The 17,787-nt window shown below is 52.6% G+C and overlaps 1 protein-coding gene across 2 annotated transcripts; it reads left to right on the top strand.

Annotated features, from left to right (window-relative positions):
* The first annotated feature begins 1,308 nt into the window (after window positions 1-1,308).
* On the top strand, window positions 1,309-16,063 carry LOC120233385 (Holliday junction recognition protein). 2 transcript variants are annotated; one of them, XM_039234598.1, is made up of 9 exons: window positions 1,309-1,442; window positions 1,777-1,843; window positions 4,662-4,717; window positions 5,920-6,037; window positions 8,210-8,271; window positions 9,580-9,672; window positions 10,552-10,630; window positions 12,703-14,269; window positions 15,908-16,063. In XM_039234598.1, the coding sequence occupies exons 1-9, from the start codon at window positions 1,347-1,349 to the stop codon at window positions 15,942-15,944; spliced, it is 2,175 nt and encodes a 724-aa protein (XP_039090529.1). In that variant the 5' UTR covers window positions 1,309-1,346; the 3' UTR covers window positions 15,945-16,063. The 2 variants fall into 2 exon arrangements, with proteins under 2 accessions (XP_039090529.1, XP_039090530.1); XM_039234599.1 differs by having other exon boundaries at window positions 5,920-5,995.
* The last annotated feature ends 1,724 nt before the right edge of the window (window positions 16,064-17,787 follow it).

Below are 17,787 nucleotides of genomic sequence, written 5' to 3' on the forward strand. Positions count from 1 at the left end.
TAGAATGTTCTGTGTGTATCCAAATCCATCCGATCTAACGTGTCATCAAGGCCAATGTTTCCTTATTAATTTGTGTCTGGATGATATATGCATTGATGCGAGCGGAATATTAAAGTCCTCTATTATTGTGCTGCTGTGTACTTGTCCCTTCGGGTCTGTTACTGTTACTTTACAGGTTCGAGTGCTCCTATGTCAGGTGCATAAATATTTACAAATGGGATGTCCCTTTATTGCACTGACTCCTTATCATTTTGTAACACCCTTGTCTCTTATTACAGGCTTTGTTTCAACACTGATTTTGCCTGTTACTAGTATAGCTACCCCTGCTCTTCTTTCCAGTCGCACACGTGATAATCACATCAACACAAGCACATAAATATGGCCAAGCCATGACGCTGAATAAAACATCTAAAATGTCAATCATAAAATAAATTCGATCATGGGGAGGGGGGATGGGCATGGAGGAGGGCACTTGTGGGGATGAGCACTGGGTGTTATGTGGAAACTAATTTGACAATAAACCATCTGTAAAAAAAAATAAATAAAATAAAATAAAATGTCAATCATAAAATAAATTCGATCAGCTTTACTAGAGGAAAGACCGAATTATCTTCCCATTCTCTGGAGAAAATACTACAAAATGAGTATCAAAGAAGAGGCTGAGTGAAAAATGTGTCGGGGGGGGGGAAAAAAAGGTGTTCCAGGGGGTTAATAAAAATAGTTTCTTTACCTGGGTTCTGTATAGCATTTATAGTATTTCTTCCTCTTAAACGTATGTTCATTTTCCGCCTCCTTTTGCATCGGTGATTTGGTGGGGTCTTGCTTGGACACCCCTCACCTCCCCCGCGCCCCGAGGTCCTAACTGCGCCGGACCAGGGAGGGGCCAGGGGAGGAAGCTGTCCAGGGGACATTTGGGTGACAGCGGCCCGCACACCGAGGCGAGACCGTCACCCAGGCGTCGCCTGTGCACAACGGAGGAATTCCACGAATCCCTCCGCATTCCCACAGGACTCTCGAGCGGCCCTGCCGAGTAACAGGAGCGGAAGCGGTGAGAAGTTCCGGCCTTCACCGAAGACAAGGGCGGCGGGAGACACGCCCACCCTCCTGCCGCCCCCCTCCCCCCGCCAGCCCACGCTTGGGTGGGGCCAGAAACTCGGGCGCGGATTGGCCTGGAGCAAGACGCGACAACACGTTTGAAAGGGCCAATCAGCGCCCGGTCTCTCCTCACCAGCCAATAGAAAGTCGGAGGGGCAAGCTGAGAGGGCGGGAGTCGCTGTTTGAACCGAAGCGCCGAAGGGGCCGCGGCGCTGCCTGTCGCCGGAGTCGGGTGTGGGTCTCCTGGAGCCATGGAGGGCGAGCCGCTGGCAGAGGACGCGCTGCTGTGGCAGCTCCGGGACAGCCGCCGCCGCTTCCAGACGCGCATGCAGCGGCTGATAGAAAAGGTGCCCCCCCCCCAACAGGCCTGCTGGAGTCGGGGAGGCAGGGCGCGAGGCCGATGGGGAGGGGAAAACAGGGCCGGGGGCTGGGGTGACTAAAGGTGGAGGCGGCCGAGCGCGAGGCCAAGTTGGGGAGTGCGGGTTGGGAAGGGGAGGGGAGACCGGGGTGGAGAAGAGGAAGCGGGATTGGGGGCGCTGGAGTAGAGAGGGGAGGTGGTTGGGGGGGCGAGAGGGAGGGAGACGGGTTTGGGGGGTCCTCCAGACTTCCAGCCTCGGGCTGGCGCTTCCTCAGCCGCTGGCGGCCCGCGGAGCTGAAGGGATGCCCGTTTCTCTCCCGCAGTACAACCAGCCCTTCGAGGATGCACCGCTGGTGCGGATGTCCACGCTGACCTATGAGACACCCCAGGGTACGGAGTCCTCCCCACCTTCTGAATATTTACAGTTAAGAGTGTGAACAGGATACTGTCTTCCCAGAGTTTGAAATGCTATCCCTGCTCTCCTGTGAAAATTTTGTTCACCGAATAAGAGCTGAAACATTCCTAGTTCCCTTGAACCTATAAATTACTTATTTTTAAACTACTTATTAAAAACAGAATTCTGCAGATCCCTGGATGCAAGCCGGTTCACAATGCCCCTGCCTGACCACTTACCCTGTTGCCTTGGCCAATTGCTTTTTTGCTTTTTTTTTTTTTTTTTTAATTTTTTAAGTTTATTTTTGAGAGAGAGAGAGAGAGAGAGATGGAGTGTGAGTGGGGGAGGGACAGAGAGGGAAACACAGAATCGGAAGCAGGCTCCAGGCTCTGAGCTGTCAGCACAGACACGGGCTCAGAGATGACCTGAGCCAAAGTCAGACAGTTAGCCAATTGAGCCGCCCAGGCACACTGTGGACCAATTGCTTTAACAGCCAAGGCTGTGTTGTGTCTCTGTTTCTTCATCTGTCAAATGGGAAGATGGTAGTAATCTACTTGATGGGGATGTTGTAAGTTACAGGAGCTGCTTGGGAAGCTCTTGGAACAGGGCCCAGCTCTTGTAAACACTCTTATTGACAGTTATTTGACCTGTTTGACCTGGAGTATTAGCTATCCTTCTTGAGATTCCGAGTACTTGGAACTTGACCTGAGTATAGAGAGAAGGGGCCGTTTTGTTTAGTGGTGGATGTTGTATGCTGACTTAAATCTCACAGATTCTCCTTGGTAACTAGGTGAAGAAAGTTTGCCCTGGGTGAAGTCAGTTCTTCCCACTCCGTCTTATTACCAGCTCATTAGGACCTGCTAATGAAGGCAAATCTCAGATCCAGTTTTATGATGCATTGGACAGACAGACACTAAAAGTTTCATAAGATCTGCTTCTGAAGTTAAAGTTTTAGCTCTCTGCATTTCTAGCTGACCCAGCCACACCTTGGATGAAAAGTTTATGAAGACAGAAGCTAAGATAGTCCAGCTCCAGGTTTCTGTTACTCTCTGGTCTCGTCAGGCAATAACAAATCTAACCTGAAGGCAGGACCCAGGGCTGTGGAGGAATCATTCCCATCAGCAGGCTTCATATTCTTAGGCACTGTTTATGCAAGGAATAGTCTGGCAACTCCACGTATCTAGAATACCACTAACTTCACTGGTGAAACTCACTTCTGACTCCAGTTTAATGAGAACAGTAGAACACTGCACTTTGAGGGCACCCACAATTTAGCATGTAGAGCAGCGCAGCCTCCTGGACAGCCTGTTAAAATAGATTTCTGAGGGGGTGCCTGGGTGGCTCAGTCAGATAAGCATCCGACTTCGGCTCAGGTCATGATCTCACGGTTCATGGATTCGAGGCCCGCGTGGGGCTCTGTGCTGACAGCCAGCTCAGAACCTGTAGTCTGTTTCCGATTCTTTGTCTCCCTCTCTCTCTGACCCTCCCCTGCTCATGCTGTCTCTCTTTCTCTCTAAAAAATAAATAAAACATTAAAAAAAATTTTTTTAAATAGATTCCTGAGGCCTCTGGCCGTGGTGCTAGGTGCAGACTGAGCAGGTCTAACGAGCTCCTAGCTGATGATTGTACAGTTTCTCTGACATTTTGCTCAGCCTGGAGACCTACTCAGTTAGGGGAGGGCCATTCTGATTAGAGCTAACTGACCACCTTTGCTGTAGTATAAAGATCATAAGGTGTAGACCATGGCTAACACTCCCACACCAATTATGACGAAGGCAGTAGGGGAGGAATATTTGCTCACACGTGTTGATAGCTAACCGTGTGCCCTATGCTTCTGGAGTCTTATGGTTTTGATTCTCAGCAACCCTTTGGGGTAGGTACTGTCCTTAGGATCATGGTTTCCTAGCAGAGGATGCAGCAGAAAGACATAAAGGAACTAGCCCCATGTCACTTAGCCAAACTGGCAAAGCCTTGACTTGACTGAGCACATTTGCTCAGCATCACTCCGTTCCAGAAAGGCCACATGGCCCAGTGGTCAGGAAGGAGCACAGAGAGTCACTCCCTTGGGTTCCCAGCCCGGCTTCACATGGCTGAGCGGCCTGGGCTGGTTGCTGGACCTACTTCTTGCCTCTGTGTCTCCATCTGGGCGGTGAACTTGGAGAGTACCTACCCCCTGGGGCATTAGGAGTCCTCTACGAGTTCTGTACAGGTGAGCTGTGGATACTGAATGAGGTGGACTTGGAAAGTGTCTGGAATAGAGCCTGGAGCACTGTAAGTACCATGAGTGCTAGTCTCATTAGCACCATCTCAACCCAGTGGTCCCTTCTCGTTCACTTGAATTTACCAGGGGACAAGTGGAGGTTCAGGGAGACATGAAGTAATTTTTGCCCCCGTTCTGCTAACGAGTGAGGGGCAGGACTCCTAATCTCCATGTTTACCCCACATTTAGGCTTTGTTCTAGACATCTAGATTGCCTTCAAAAGTGCTTCCAGTCTATGCACAGTATATAGGTTGCTCTCAATATATATATTTTGAGTACAGTACTTGGCCCAACTGTGTTCCTTATTTCTGCTTAACTCTGTGGCTTAATGAGATTTCCACTAATGACAGATTTTTGTCTAATGTTAATTAAAAAAAAAAAAAACACTTCCAACCTCACAAAGGTGACAAACAGCGGGTATCAGGAGTATGGCTTGGCTTCCTTGTATTATGTCTTTATTTTGCCCGTCACTTTGGTTTTCTCTGAACACAGATTGGACATTCAGCAGTCAGGATTATTTAAGCGGTAATTTTTCTTTCATTTCTTTTCTGAAGGCTTGAGAATTTGGGGTGGAGGATTAGTAAAGAAGAAAAACAAAGAACAAATCCAGGTATTTAATGTCCAGTCTTACTGCCTCCACGTGCTGCCGTGCGGGAATAGCCATGTGCATAAAGGCGCAGGTCAGCTGTGACTGCACCGATGTCACTGCGGGGCTTCTGTTCTGGGGCTTTCTCACCGATATACCCCCTTTTCCTCTAAGGATTTGCTGAGAATCTGTTGCTCGTCGGATACCAGGAGGAGCTACATTGATGCTTAAGCCCTTTCTGCCCCCTTTTCCTCCGCTGTAGGCCAAGGGGCTCTTGACAACAGTCCCATATGCAGGGCTGGCCAGCGGGAGAAAGCTGCCCCGGCCCCAGCCCCAGCTGCGAGCTTACTTTTGGGTCCTTTATAGAAAAGCCCCAACCCCGTTCCTTTGAAGAAAGAAACATGCCTCCTTTCTCTTCTGTAGGGGAGGAGATTAGGGAGAGGGGACAGAGTCACACGTCTTGTCTCCGCGTGGGGCTGCCTTCCAAAACCCAGGCGTGGTTTCTTCTGAATGTATCCATTGATGGCAGGACAGTGAGGCCTGTGAGGTTCACGCAGGTGCCGATACAGCCTGCCTGCCTCCTGGGAGAGCCACGGAGTCGTGCTACAGTCATTTTTGCAGGAATTCCTCTCAGGACCGCTTCTCAGCCCAGAAGCCTGTGCCCCAGAATGGAAGCGCCAGGGTTAGGATTCCAAAGCAATTAACAGCAGTTCTGAAACAAAATTTCTTCCTGATTACCTGACTCCCATACATACTATGTTTAGTTGTAAAAATGTTAGAAATACAGACAGCTATTAAAATCAACCTGAGTCCAATAGTCACTAACAATAGTTTAGTGTAATCTGATTCCCGCCTGTAACACATATTCTTACCCCCTCTTTTTTACATGATAAACACTGTGAACATTTCTTTTCATCATCCATTGTACAACTCAGTCGACTTTACTTATTTATTTGCTTATTTATTTATTGTTATTTTTCATCTTTAATTTTTGAGAGAGAGAACAGAGGAGGGGTGGGGAGAGAGGAGGAGGGTCGGAGGATCCAAAGCAGGCTCTGCACGGACAACCCGATGCAGGCCTGAACTCAGAACTGTACCGGAAGAGAGAGGCCTGTGAAACCCTGCTCTCTCATATGCGAAATTTAGGAAGGATTATAGGTTTGTTACCGTGGCTTTGAAGTATGTTCTCACTGAAGCCTGTCTTTATCCACTTCTGTGCTTTGGAGGACTCCCTGGTGAAGACTTTTGAGGACACCCGGGTCAGCAGGAGCAGCGATGACCCCACGGAAGCCGAAGCCCAAGGTACGGTGCTCCCCGAGCCCAGCACGCCAGCCCTGGGAGTGGGTGAGTGTCCCTGCGCTAGGAATTGGGGGCCGGAGGGACCCGCGCCCCTGGCACGGCACATAAAGCCCAGACTTTCTCCAAGGCTATGTTAAAAGCGGGAGCATCTTAAAGTGCCTGTCACTTGGTCTCCACTCCCCGGAGCGCCTGTCTTGCCCGGTTAGGACCGTGGTGCTTACGCGGAAACAGCGCTCCAGTGTTCTTGAGTAATGGACACACGCCCTGGTCAGGCTTTGTAACTTATAGCCGCCCCACCACCCCCCCGCCTTTAAAAATTAATGTCAGGAATTTAACGAAACGTCAGATTTGCCCTGCGGGCCGCGTTTGAGCTGCTGACTTCTGCAGAACGTTTCTCTGCCCAAACGCCACCCCAGCCTGTTTTCTGGGCAACCTGTTGTCCCCATCTTTCACTCGCTGGCCTCTCCCTCTGCCCTGGATGCGTCCCTTTGAACGCGCTCGGGTTCCACCGAAAGCACGCGGAACAGACTTAGGGGTCTCCTAATCCCGTGTCCCTTCTAGCCACCTGCCGGGTCACTTCCCTTCTCGAACAAACTGCCACTCGCTCTTCGGCCAGCGCCGTGCGGCCCGGGCTCCATCCGGCCCGGGCTCCATCTGGAAGGCGTGACGCTCCGCGGTCCCATCCGCCGGCACCGGTGACTCCCACTGGCATTCTGTGGCTTCTGTCCCATTGCCCTCTTGGTGCCATTTGAAGCTTCTGGAAATCCTGTAAATGGCCTGTGGCCCTGTGCCTGCTGGGTTTTCTTCCTTCCCAGCACCCCCTACCTCCCCTTCTCCACTGGATGCCCTTTCTTGAGATTGGTCTGAGCCCCTCACTCTGCTGGAACCCCCATCCCAGACCCAGTCTGGGTGTGTTTATTGCCTGTCAGCCTCACTTCTTGAAGACTTTGCCTAAACTCGAGAAATCTAAACTGAAGAGGTCAACCCAGCAGCATTCCCATTGGCTCAAGGCCTGCCACCATCTTCCCTGTAGAATGAGCCAGAAACCCAGTCCCTCCTGCCCTTCTCATGCCCAGGACATCCCCCTCCTGTGGCTTTGCCTCCCACGGTCCCTTGTGCGGCTCTGCTCCCGTGCCCCATCGCACCCCCAGGTTACCAGCCCTGCCCCCGCTGACACCTACCATCAGAACAGACCCCGCCTTCACCCAAGCTGTCTACACCAGCTCTCCTCCTGGTAGCAGTTAGCCAGCTGGGTCATCACAGGTTTGTAACTGGTCCTAAATCCCCAGCTCCTGCCGGCCCCGGCCTGTAGCCTCTGTCTGCTCGCCCAGCCCTCGCCAGGCACCTTGCCCGCTCCGGCCGTCCGTACAATGAGTTGAGTCCCACGGGGAAAACTGGCGGTCATTCAGAGTAGAACTAGAAAGGCCTTAAGGAAGGTGTTGAGTCACAGGTGTTGTCCGCTTACAGTGTTGATCCAGATTTTAACCCTGCAGATCCTTAGGTCCCTGAGTTTCTGGACTGCTCGGAATAATTAGAAGCATTTGCCCTAGAGCTGCACTGTCCAGGGTGGAGGCTCTGGCGGCCTGTGGCGAGTCAGATTAACTGGAAGTTAAGTACAATGGAAACTTTTATTTATGTGCCTCACGAGCCACATGTGGCCAGTGGCTGACTTACTAGGTGGCGGGTAGGGAACTTTCTGCCCCCGCAGAATAGGATGGTGCTGGGCTAGAGCGACCCGGCTCCAAGGACCAGAGGCCACTGAAGAAGCTTGAGGCGACAGAAAGCTGCTTCGCTAGTCTCCACCACCTGAGGCATGTTCCTGTTCAGATGGGTTTGTTGCATTACTGATAACCAGGACAGCGACAGATGCCTCTGTCCTTATTAAAGGGACCCTAGAACATACTCTAGTGGTGCAAAAACTACCCATGAAAGGAAAATGCAAGCCTTCTTTAAAATTCGCAGGGCACCTGGGTGGCTCAGTCAGTTAAGCCTCCGACTTCAACCCAGGTAATGATCTCACAATTCGTGGGTTTCAGTCCCGCATCGGGCCCTGTGCTGACATCTCAGAGCCTGGAGCCTGCTTTAGATTCTGTGTCTCCCTCTCCCTCTGCCTCTCCTCTGCTCATGCTCTGTCTCTGTCTCTCTCTCAGAAGTAAACATTTAAAAAAAATTTTTTTAAATAAAATTCTGATTCAGATTTCCTTTTTTTGCTTTTAGATTCAAAAAGCAGTGATGCTGCGTCTTTATGTGAGGAAGACGTGGTTGCCGGGGCCTTCATGGTAAGACCTGCCTTTTGTGATGAAGGGACCGAGCCAGGGCCTGCGGGGCGGGGGGGGGGGGTGCACCCCCATTGCCTGTGCCCTTTCTCGAGCTCCTCTTTGGAGGCTCGCTCTTTGCTGACGCCACCCGTCCCGTCCTGTCTCTGATCCTCCCTTCAGATCCCTCCAGGCAGCAGGGGTCTCCTTCCCTCTAGCACGCAGCAGCCCTTACTCCCCTGGTTCAAGTCGGATTTCCTGGACTTGCATACATGTCAGGTGGTGTTCCCTGTGCAGACAGAATAGTCACCGTTCACGGTGTGCCGTGTACCCTCGATTGAGCACGCTGCATTGACAGTTAGGCTCTAAATTATCTTTGCCCAAAGAAGCCATGTCATAGGAAGATGTTTCTAGAAAATCTTTCCCGGTCAGCCCTTGGAAGCCCAGTTAGTCACAAGGTCATTCGGGCCATTGTTCTGTGTCCCCCAGAGTGCCCCCACAGACCCAGGAGCACCTGTCTCTCCCCGCCCCCCATCTGGGTCTGATCTCCCCTTCCTTCCAGTGGGATGCAAGTGAATGCACAGAGAACTCAGTCTAGGGGTGTCTTTCCCAGACCCAGTGTCAGATGCTAGAATGGCTGGTATGTGGCTTTTCTCGAAAACTGTTCTTTTTGTGCAGAGTTTGCCCATACACCCAATGTGTGACTTTTAGTGTCTAATTAAATAAGGCAGTGACCCTGGGGGGAAGTGGGGGCAAGGCTCTACTTTTTGAAGCATTATTACATAGGGGTGGCTGTGCAGGGGTGGGTGGCCCCAGCGGCAGTGAAGAACCCCCCGGACAATGTGGGTGTGTGTGATCCCCCATCTGCAGCCACTCAGGTGCAGAGAGTAAAGGTCGGGACCCCCTATCCCCAGGCCGCATCCTGAGCCAAAATACTGCGCGTCTTTTCTTGTGAACACTCGGGTTGGGACTAATTCTAATAGCTGAGTCCTGAACTCGCCCAAGAATAATCGGATTATTTTCAATTGTTTTGTAGCAATGCCGTCATAAACCTCCCAACAGGCCCATGTCGGGTGTTTTTTTGTTTGTTTGTCTTTTTGATCTTTTACTTTTGGATTGTTGCCACTGGGTGAATTATTTCAAGTTTGATTTCTGGGTCAGGTGGGATTTCAGAGGGGCCAGTCGCTTTGCACTGCTAACAGCAAGGAGTGAAAAATGACTTCGAGGAGCTTCATTTCCTGACGTGTAATTGATGAACTTGCCAGTCAGCTCCAGAATCAAGAGCTTGTCCACACCCACAAGCTCTTAAGAATACTGATTCTTTTGTATCAGCCTGCAGTGCCTTGGAGCCCTTTGAAAAATGAGTTAAGAAGGAAGTACTTGACCCAGGTGGATACACTGCTGCGGGATGAAGGGTGTTTAGAGGTAAGGTGTTTCCCAGGGTGTATCCTCATATAATTGAATCCTAACCTAGAGACATATCAAGGTACGTTAATCAGGTTCACTGTTAATCAGGTTCACTCTCCGCAGGAGTCTGTGAGGAGCCTTTGGAACAATTGTTTCCCATCCATTTCCGTCACAGGCTTGCAGACTGGCGTCCCCCTTGAGGGGGTGATCAGGGAAACCCAGGGGATGGCCCTCTGTCACCCAGTGTTCTAGGGCGGGCCCCTCCCTCGGGGGAGGTGAGAGGGAAGTGCTGGCTCCCGCCTCCCCGCTTCTCTGGTGTGAGCAAGGCGCGCCTTCCCCACCATCCTCGGCCACATCCCTGGGGGGCTACAGGAAAGCCCTCACCTGGGGTGGGTGCCTGCCATGCTGCACCGTAGCCACTTCCTGGAGCGTGACGGACGGAGCAAGGACGCCAACCCCAGTTTCTGTCCGATCTTCCCGTAAGGAAAGAACACGTTCATATCACATAACCAGGAGGTGCGCGTTCTGTGCCGTGAAAGGCAGCAGACGGGAGCACAGACGGTCTCTTTCTGGGCCGCTGACAGCGAGGAGGCTGCGTCTGAGGACCGCCGAGCTGGTGCAGCTGCTGGGAACAACCTTTCCCTTCACCCTAGAGCAGCAGGGGCAGCCTGGGGGCGGTGCCCCGGAGGCCACGGGGACCAGGCTCCCAGAGTTTGCTAAGACGCCTCTCCCCAGCGTTGCTGGAGGCTGCGGCCACCGCGGCTGCCAAGCTCAGATGCACAGCCTGCGTGGTGGGGGAGGAACCGCGATCACACCGTCCCATGGGGTGCGGCCCTGCGGTTAGGGCACTGGGGCGCCCGGAGTCCACACACGTTCAATCACATGCTTTGTTTTCAGTGTGCTGATGACGGAGACGGAGAGGACACACGCGTGACACCGACCCCTCCACAGGCCTCTCCCGCCAGGCCCGCCCCTGGTGAGTGTGACACAGACACTTTGCGTGAACCATGTCCCGTTCACTTTTGGCAAAGCTGCAGCGCCCCTAACACGGGGCACCCTTTTGCTGACCTGACGTAAACTGTTAGAGACTCCAGCACATAATCGGTGAACTGCTTTTTTCCCGAGGCTCCGGCACACTCACTGCTGATTAGCTCTGTATCACAGGTGACTGTTGTGAAAGGTTTTGAATCTCCAGAAACACGGGACTCCTGCAATAACCACCCTTTCCTTGCATTTGCAGTCAACCTTTTGTCGCATTTGCTTATCTGTCCCCTGCACACACAGCGCACAGATGCACGCATGCATATGCACACAGCACACCATACACATGCACGCACACATATACGCACACACAGTGTGCACATACTTGCACACAAAGCACACACATACATTCACGTGCACATATGCAAACACAATCACGTATACGCACACATAAACACACAATACACACATGTATGTGCACATACACTCACACACAGCACACATACATGCACACACGGTACGTGCACACGTGTGCCTACGCACACGCACACACCGTGTACGTCCTCCGCAGTCACACATACGCTCTCCCTAAGTGCTTGCAGGCCTAGGCACGGCGTAGCCCCCACACGGCTGCAGCGGGCCCAGCACGTACCAGGGCCTAGTCCTCTCCCACACCACAGTCCAGAAGGTTCCTCGGCCGAGTTCTGTCTCTGTCGGCTCCTTCTTGCCATGACTTTCCTGAATAGCACTGACTGCTGGTATTTTTGCAGCACGTCCCTCAATTTGGGCTTCCCTGATGGTTTCCTCAAGGTTAAGTTCATGTTAAATGTTTTTGGCAAAAATGCTACACAGGCGATGATGTGTTATCTCGGGATCGTGTCACTCTGTCATGTTATTGGTGATGCGTGAGCCTGGCCACTTAGCTAAGGAGGGACCCGCCAGGCTTCTCACTACAGAAGCGCCCCTTCCTCAGCGGCATCTGCGGGTACCCCTCCCCCGGCTCCCCACAAACCCCCCCCCCCAAGGTGTCGGCGCCAGGCCGCGACTCCTGCCTGTGTCCCTGCCCATAGACCCTTCCCTGGTTCGGCCGTCCCCTCCCTCCCACCCATGCACCTGCTGGCGTCCTTCCGTAAACAAATGCCACGTCCCTTCATGCCCTGATTCTGTGCCTTTCTTTATCCCCACGCACTTTCACTTTTTAAAAAAATTTTTTTCTAGAATCAATAAGAACTCATGCGCTTTTTTTTAAAACTCGCGTATGAGAAGCTATTGATGCTCAGGTTGGCCCCAATCAGCCTGCAGGAGCCCCTCATGCTGGCTTCCGCGGCCTCTGACCAGTCCTGTCCGTTTTTGAGCACTTTGTCCCCCAGCCATGACCTTGACCCCACAGATGTTGCCAGCACCAAAGTCCTGCGCTCATTTGGCTGGTCATGCATTGTGGGTGACTTCAGAACCACGGCCCCTGCTACCATGTGCTTGACAACCTGCTGAAGAAGGTTCAGGCGTCCCGGGCAGCTCTTGGATCCTCAGGCAGTACCCCCACTGAGGGTCCACGGTCAGGATTGTGTTCAGAGTCCCTCAGATGCTTTTGTTTCTTTCCATTGTCACCACCTTGATATGCACTTAGGTTCTTTTTTTTTTTTTTTGTATTCACTTTTAGAATTCTCTTTGTCGGTTTAATTTTATTTTTTAAACCTATAAAACATTTATCATGATGTGAAGGTCAAAGCTGAATGAAGAGATGTATTCAGGAGTCCTATGCCTCCCTTACCCGTTCCCCGGAGGTAAACAGTGTCATTGTTCGGTTCCTAATTAGACTTTGAAAAGGGGCATCCAACGTGTAAGCCATCATACAGGCAGGGAAGACCCCTTTGGGGGAAGTTTGGGCAGAAAGTACGAATTTCAGTTTGATAACTAGAAAGAAATCTCTGAGGAGAATCTATCCTCACGTTTGTGTGGACTTTTTCTCTTGTTCTATGTATTGTAGTCGTGATGCAGCCTTTGAGTTCCGTGGTGTCCGCAGGTGGGCCGTCTTGAATGGTGGCACTTTCCTCTGTTTTCCTGCAGGACGCCGCGGCAGCATGTCCAGGGAGAGTCCCGGCGGCCCAGTGTGGCCGGCTTCACGCCCCTGCTCAGCAGCCCTGGCCCTGGTGCCTAGAGGTGACGGTCTCTCGCTACAGGGACCCGGGGGGCACAGCTTCTCCAGCAGCCTGTCCTTTGAGCCCGATGACATCTGTGACGTGACCATCAGCGATCTGTACGCGGGCATGCTGCACTCAATGAGCCGCCTGCTGAGCACAAAGCCATCGTGCGTCATCTCCACCAAAACCTCGTTCGTTGTTCACAGCTGGCCCTCGAGGAGCAGACGCTCCCGGAGCAGAATGAACAGGACTCGCGGCCCGGGCGGCCGGCACTGTCCAAGGGGCTCCCGGGAGAGGCCCCCCGTCCCTGCCGAGCCACCCAAGGAGGCGGAAGTGTTAAGAGATTGTGAGAACATACTAGATGCTTCTGGCCAGAAGACGGGTGTGAAACTGGAAAAAGCTTTTCTTGAAGTCAGCAAACCCCGAGTCCTTAAACGGGATCCAGGCTGGAAAGAGTTTAAGGGGTTCAGGAGTCTAACACCCCAGAGGCCTTCTTCATTAACATATGGAGACTCAAGCCCAGGGTGTCATCTCGATCCAAAAAATAGATACAAGGCCTTAAAATGGTTGATTTCTCCCGTAAAAATCGTGTCCAGATCAAGAATCCTGCCAGGCAAGGGAGCGAATTATTACAGGGAAATTGAAATCAAGTTTGATAAGCTTCATCGGGAATATTGCCCCAGTCCCCGGAAGCAGCCCTTCCTGACTTCTCTCCCGGGATCCTTGGCCGTGGACGTGTACAGGGGTGGCCCAGCGAGCCCCCGTGGCCCCCGCGGCTTAGAAACCCGCCGGCTCAGCGGAACTTTTGGCACAGCAGAAGCCAAGAGGTTAAATGAGGCCTTTGAAGAGCTGGGTGAAGGAGCTATGGGAGCAGGGCGATGCCTGCAGAAATGGGGTCCCCCTCCCTCGCTTTCAGAGACCAGCCCCGTGCGGAGCCCAGGCCGCTCCGAACGGACACTTCTTCTCCAAGGGAACAAGCTCGGAATACTTAGCAAGTCCATATCGCCCAGCAAAACTACTTCCGCAGCAGGGGTACAGCCTCTAAGCTGTGACAGAGATCGTTACAAGGAAATAAAAGAACAGTTTGACAAGCTTCATCAAAAGTATTGCCACAAATCCCCTCCGCGGACGAAGGCACTTTTACGTATCAGAGCACCTCCAGATAAAGCAAGTGTGGAAGTTCAGTATCAGAAGGGCACCGTGGGGAAATTAAATCCAGACCCTGGCTTCCGAGGTCCCCCGAGGCTGTTGGCATCACCCCCGCGGAGCATAGAGCGTCCACTGCACGTAACCACCACTGCGGCTCAACCGTTAACATGCTTTGTGCTCACCGCCGGCAGGGGCCACCAGTCCCCTCCAAAGAGACGCCGATTGTCAGATTCTGTGCTGTGTGGACCGTGGGCCGGTTCCCAGGATTCCCCGAGAGAGGTGGGCCAGCCCGTCCCCAGGCCGGGGGAGAGGCCTGCTCCTTACAGCCCCGCTGAGAAAAGAAGGTGGGTTTCTGCTTGCTGCACGCGGGTGTTTTATAACAAGATGCTTCTGTGTTCATTTTCCAAACTCTCTTCCAGATTCTCTTCCTTCTTCTGAAATCAGCATGTGTATCAAGCATGTGCATGTGTGGGGCTGGAAGTGTCCTTACACGGAATGTTTTACACATTCCCCACCCCCATGCATTTAGGGGGCTTTTCTGAAAAACCTTAACGGGGGTGAGGGGGTGGACAGGTCACCAAGCGCTGTTAGACTCCTTCCCGTGCTTTCCAGCGTGCACTTGGTGTGTCTGCAGGCCGGGGTCCCAGACGATGCAGCTCTTCTGATGGGTGCACGTGTGGGGATTTATGCGTGGTGGTGAGGCTTCCTCCTCCCTCCTCACCCCGCACGGGTGGGCGGTCCCCTCGGTGGTTGTTCAGATGGACCCTCTCCGCCCTAAACGTCCATGTTCTCCTTTCCCACCTGTGCCCGCTTATCCTGTGACCCATCTCGGACCAGGCCACCGGCAGGCAGCCCGGAGCCACTTCCCGAGCCCTGTAGGGTGAGGCTTTCAGGGACCGTGACAGGCACTCGGGGAACACCTGAGCTTCCTTCTCCGGTGAGAGGGGGTTTTCACCAAAGGCAGCTCCTCAAGCGAGAGCCACGCCCGAGGTGGCCCCGCCCCTGGCCTTCAGAGCACCTGTCCCTCGGGCCCTGCTTGTCTGGGGCTGCAGCTGCTCACGCGCACCCTTCCTGACCTGTTCTCTACGACTTCCTGTCCCTCAGCTTCCCTCTGTGGCCTTCCTGCCTTGTCCCCAGGTTGCTGGCACGTCAAGCCGCCGGCTGACCCAGCCCCTGGAGCATAGTGGGGTCGCTCCCCCCCAGCCCTCTTCTGCCTCAGCTGCACCAAACCCCCCCTTCCCACTTCAGGAGACCCCACCCCCACCTGCTTGATGCCTGGCAGTCTCCTCTCGTTCACCTACCCGGCGAGGGCCACGTGGAGCAGGCACCAAGGTCACGGCCATGAGTGATGCCTTGTGTGGGGCAGTGGAGCAGGGGGAGAACTCAGCCCTCCCTAGGGCCCTCCCGGCTCCCCTGGAATTTGATACGTCACAGTGGCCGCCCCCTGAAGGCCTTTCACAGTCCCGCCTGAAACCGGGATACAAACTTCCTTAACCATTCTCCATATTTTTCTTCTTTCCCTACTTAAGTCATAGATGTCTTGAGGGAAGGGACCCAATCCTCCTGAGCTGTGACCACAGAAGGAATTTTAATGGCTAACATCTGAGTGCTTTCTGTGTGCCAGGCCGTGTGGAGCCTTCTCCACACCCCCCTGCCTTAATTTCCCACAGGAACCCTCTGATGAGATCGCTGTGATGAGTCTACAGCGATGAGTCCATACCCGCATTCCGGCGGGGGAGGGGGGAACGAGCAACCACCGGGTGACCTGCCTGCCCAGGGGGGATTACCTTCGGGTGGGTCTTTACATCGCTTACTGTGTTTATTAAGTGCAGTGGCATTTTCTCTAGGGGACACACCAATATTATTTATATATACATGCAGTGGAATGAATACAAAACAGTCCAACTTTTAGTGGCTTGGGAAATTCTAGTGGAATTTTACTGAAATCATTTTTCTTGTCTCCTTTTTTTCTTTTTCTAAAGGAAAGAACACATCTTTCAAGACGGAAGAGAAAAGTGATTTTGTATTAGAAAACTTCAAAGCTGGAGATGTAAATAGCCAACTTATTTTAGAGATTTGTCCCTCTTCTCCCTTACTCTGTGTGGGGTTTTTTTTTTAATCCTCAAGAATATGTGAGAATCGGCTTCATTTCTCTGCCCTTCAAAGCAAATATCCGTGAAATTGGTCCCATTTGAAAGGACTCTGAGTTCTTGGTATAGAAATTATTTGAATAAAGCTGCTCAATTCACAGCTGTCATGTGATCCTTTATAGGCCTGTTCTTCTCACGTGCTCTTTTTAAAATGTAGACGTGTTCTCAGAATGCTCTTCATTCCCTGTTGTCGGAGAGCAGCGCTTCTCCGATACCTGGGTCCGCCCTGGAAACGACGGCCCTCGCGGGGAGAGACCGCTGCTGACGTTGGAGTTCAGAACCAGAGACCTGCTCTCTTCTGTATTAGAAGGGAGTACATTGAAATGTAACTCACCCGTGACCAGTAATTCCTAACCTCTTCGGGCTTTTAGCTGAAAACGTGCTGTATTCAGACAGCCCTGCGATGATTACCACGCCCCCCCCCCCCCCCCCCCCCCGCACCTCTCGTGGCTCATGGATTTCGTGGCTGCTGTTTCTAATAGGTGCCATGTGACTTTTTAAATAAGATATTTCACATGTTCAGAGCACAGTGACAGCCTAGGTGCCAGCCCATGTGTCGTGGAGTTCTTGTTTTAAATCAAAAGTCAGAGGGGCGCCCAGGTGGCTCAGTCCGTTAAGTGTCTGACTTCGGCTCAGGCCATGATCTCGCAGTCCATGAGTTAGAGCCCGGTGTCAGGCTCTGTGCTGACAGCTCAGAGCCCAGAACCCGCTTCCTATTCTGTGTCTCCCTCTCTCTCTGCCCCTCTCCCCTTCACACTCTGCATCTCTCTGTCTCTGAAAAATGAATAAACCTTAAAACAAAAACTTAAATAAAAAGTCAAAAATGTTACATTTTGCATGCCCTCCCTTCCCATCCCCTTCTCCTGATACTGATACGTACCCCTTTCCTCCTGTGCCTTTGTGCTGGGACCACATTACCTGTAAGTTAGCTCAGGCCTCCGTAACAGGACCCCACAGACCAGGGGGCTTACACAGCAGAAACCTACTTCCCACAGTTCTGGAGGCTGGGAGGCAGGGATCAGGGTGCCCATACAGTCTGCTCTGCTGAAGGCCCTCTGCCTGGTGTCTCTTCTTAAAAGGGCACGAATCCCTTTGTGCAGGCCCCACCCTGGTGACCCCATCTGAACCAAATCACGTCCCACAGGCCCCACCTCAGATCCCATCACACTGTGGTTAGGACTTGCATGTGTGGACGTGGAGTTCATGTTCGGTCCGGAGCCCTGGGAATCAGAAGGGCTGTGCTGCTGGCGGCTGAGAACCTGCCAAGAGTCTTCCCCCCGCAGTGGCTTACTCTTCCTCCACGCAGCCTGACGGGGCTGTGCTGGCTCAGAGGCCACCAGGGCTGGGGTAGCCCCGCAGCTCCAGACCTTTCCCTCACAGCTACAACTTCCTAAGGAGAGCACAACCCATCCTCTGCTCTTCATCAGGAAACACACCCTTACCCAGCAGTGTGCCCACACTACCACCCCCTCTGAGCCCCCACACACCTCTTGCCTCATACCCAGTGGGCCGGTGCTATTGTCTCTGTCCAGGCCAGGCCCGGCTGCTGGAGAGACTGGGCTATATCAGGGGACTGATTATCATCTAGTGGAAGAAGGCAAGGTGTAAGAGACTGGGCATGGGTCTTAGCTAATTATTATTATTATTATTATTATTTTAGAGAGAGGCAATCTTGAGCAGGCTCCATGCCCAGCACAGAGCCCGGCATGGGG

Source organism: Hyaena hyaena, unplaced genomic scaffold (assembly GCF_003009895.1).
Source record: "Hyaena hyaena isolate Hyena2069 unplaced genomic scaffold, ASM300989v1 scaffold_86, whole genome shotgun sequence".
Classification (NCBI taxonomy): Eukaryota; Metazoa; Chordata; class Mammalia; order Carnivora; family Hyaenidae; genus Hyaena; species Hyaena hyaena.

Excerpts from the sequence above, each read along its gene's own strand:
- LOC120233385 (XM_039234598.1), top strand. The coding sequence starts at position 1,347 with ATGGAGGGCGAGCCGCTGGCAGAGGACGCGCTGCTGTGGCAGCTCCGG. Across the intron at positions 1,443-1,776 it reads TGCAGCGGCTGATAGAAAAG|TACAACCAGCCCTTCGAGGA; the intron begins GTGCCCCCCCCC and ends TCTCTCCCGCAG. Across the intron at positions 6,038-8,209 it reads CACGCCAGCCCTGGGAGTGG|ATTCAAAAAGCAGTGATGCT; the intron begins GTGAGTGTCCCT and ends TTTTGCTTTTAG.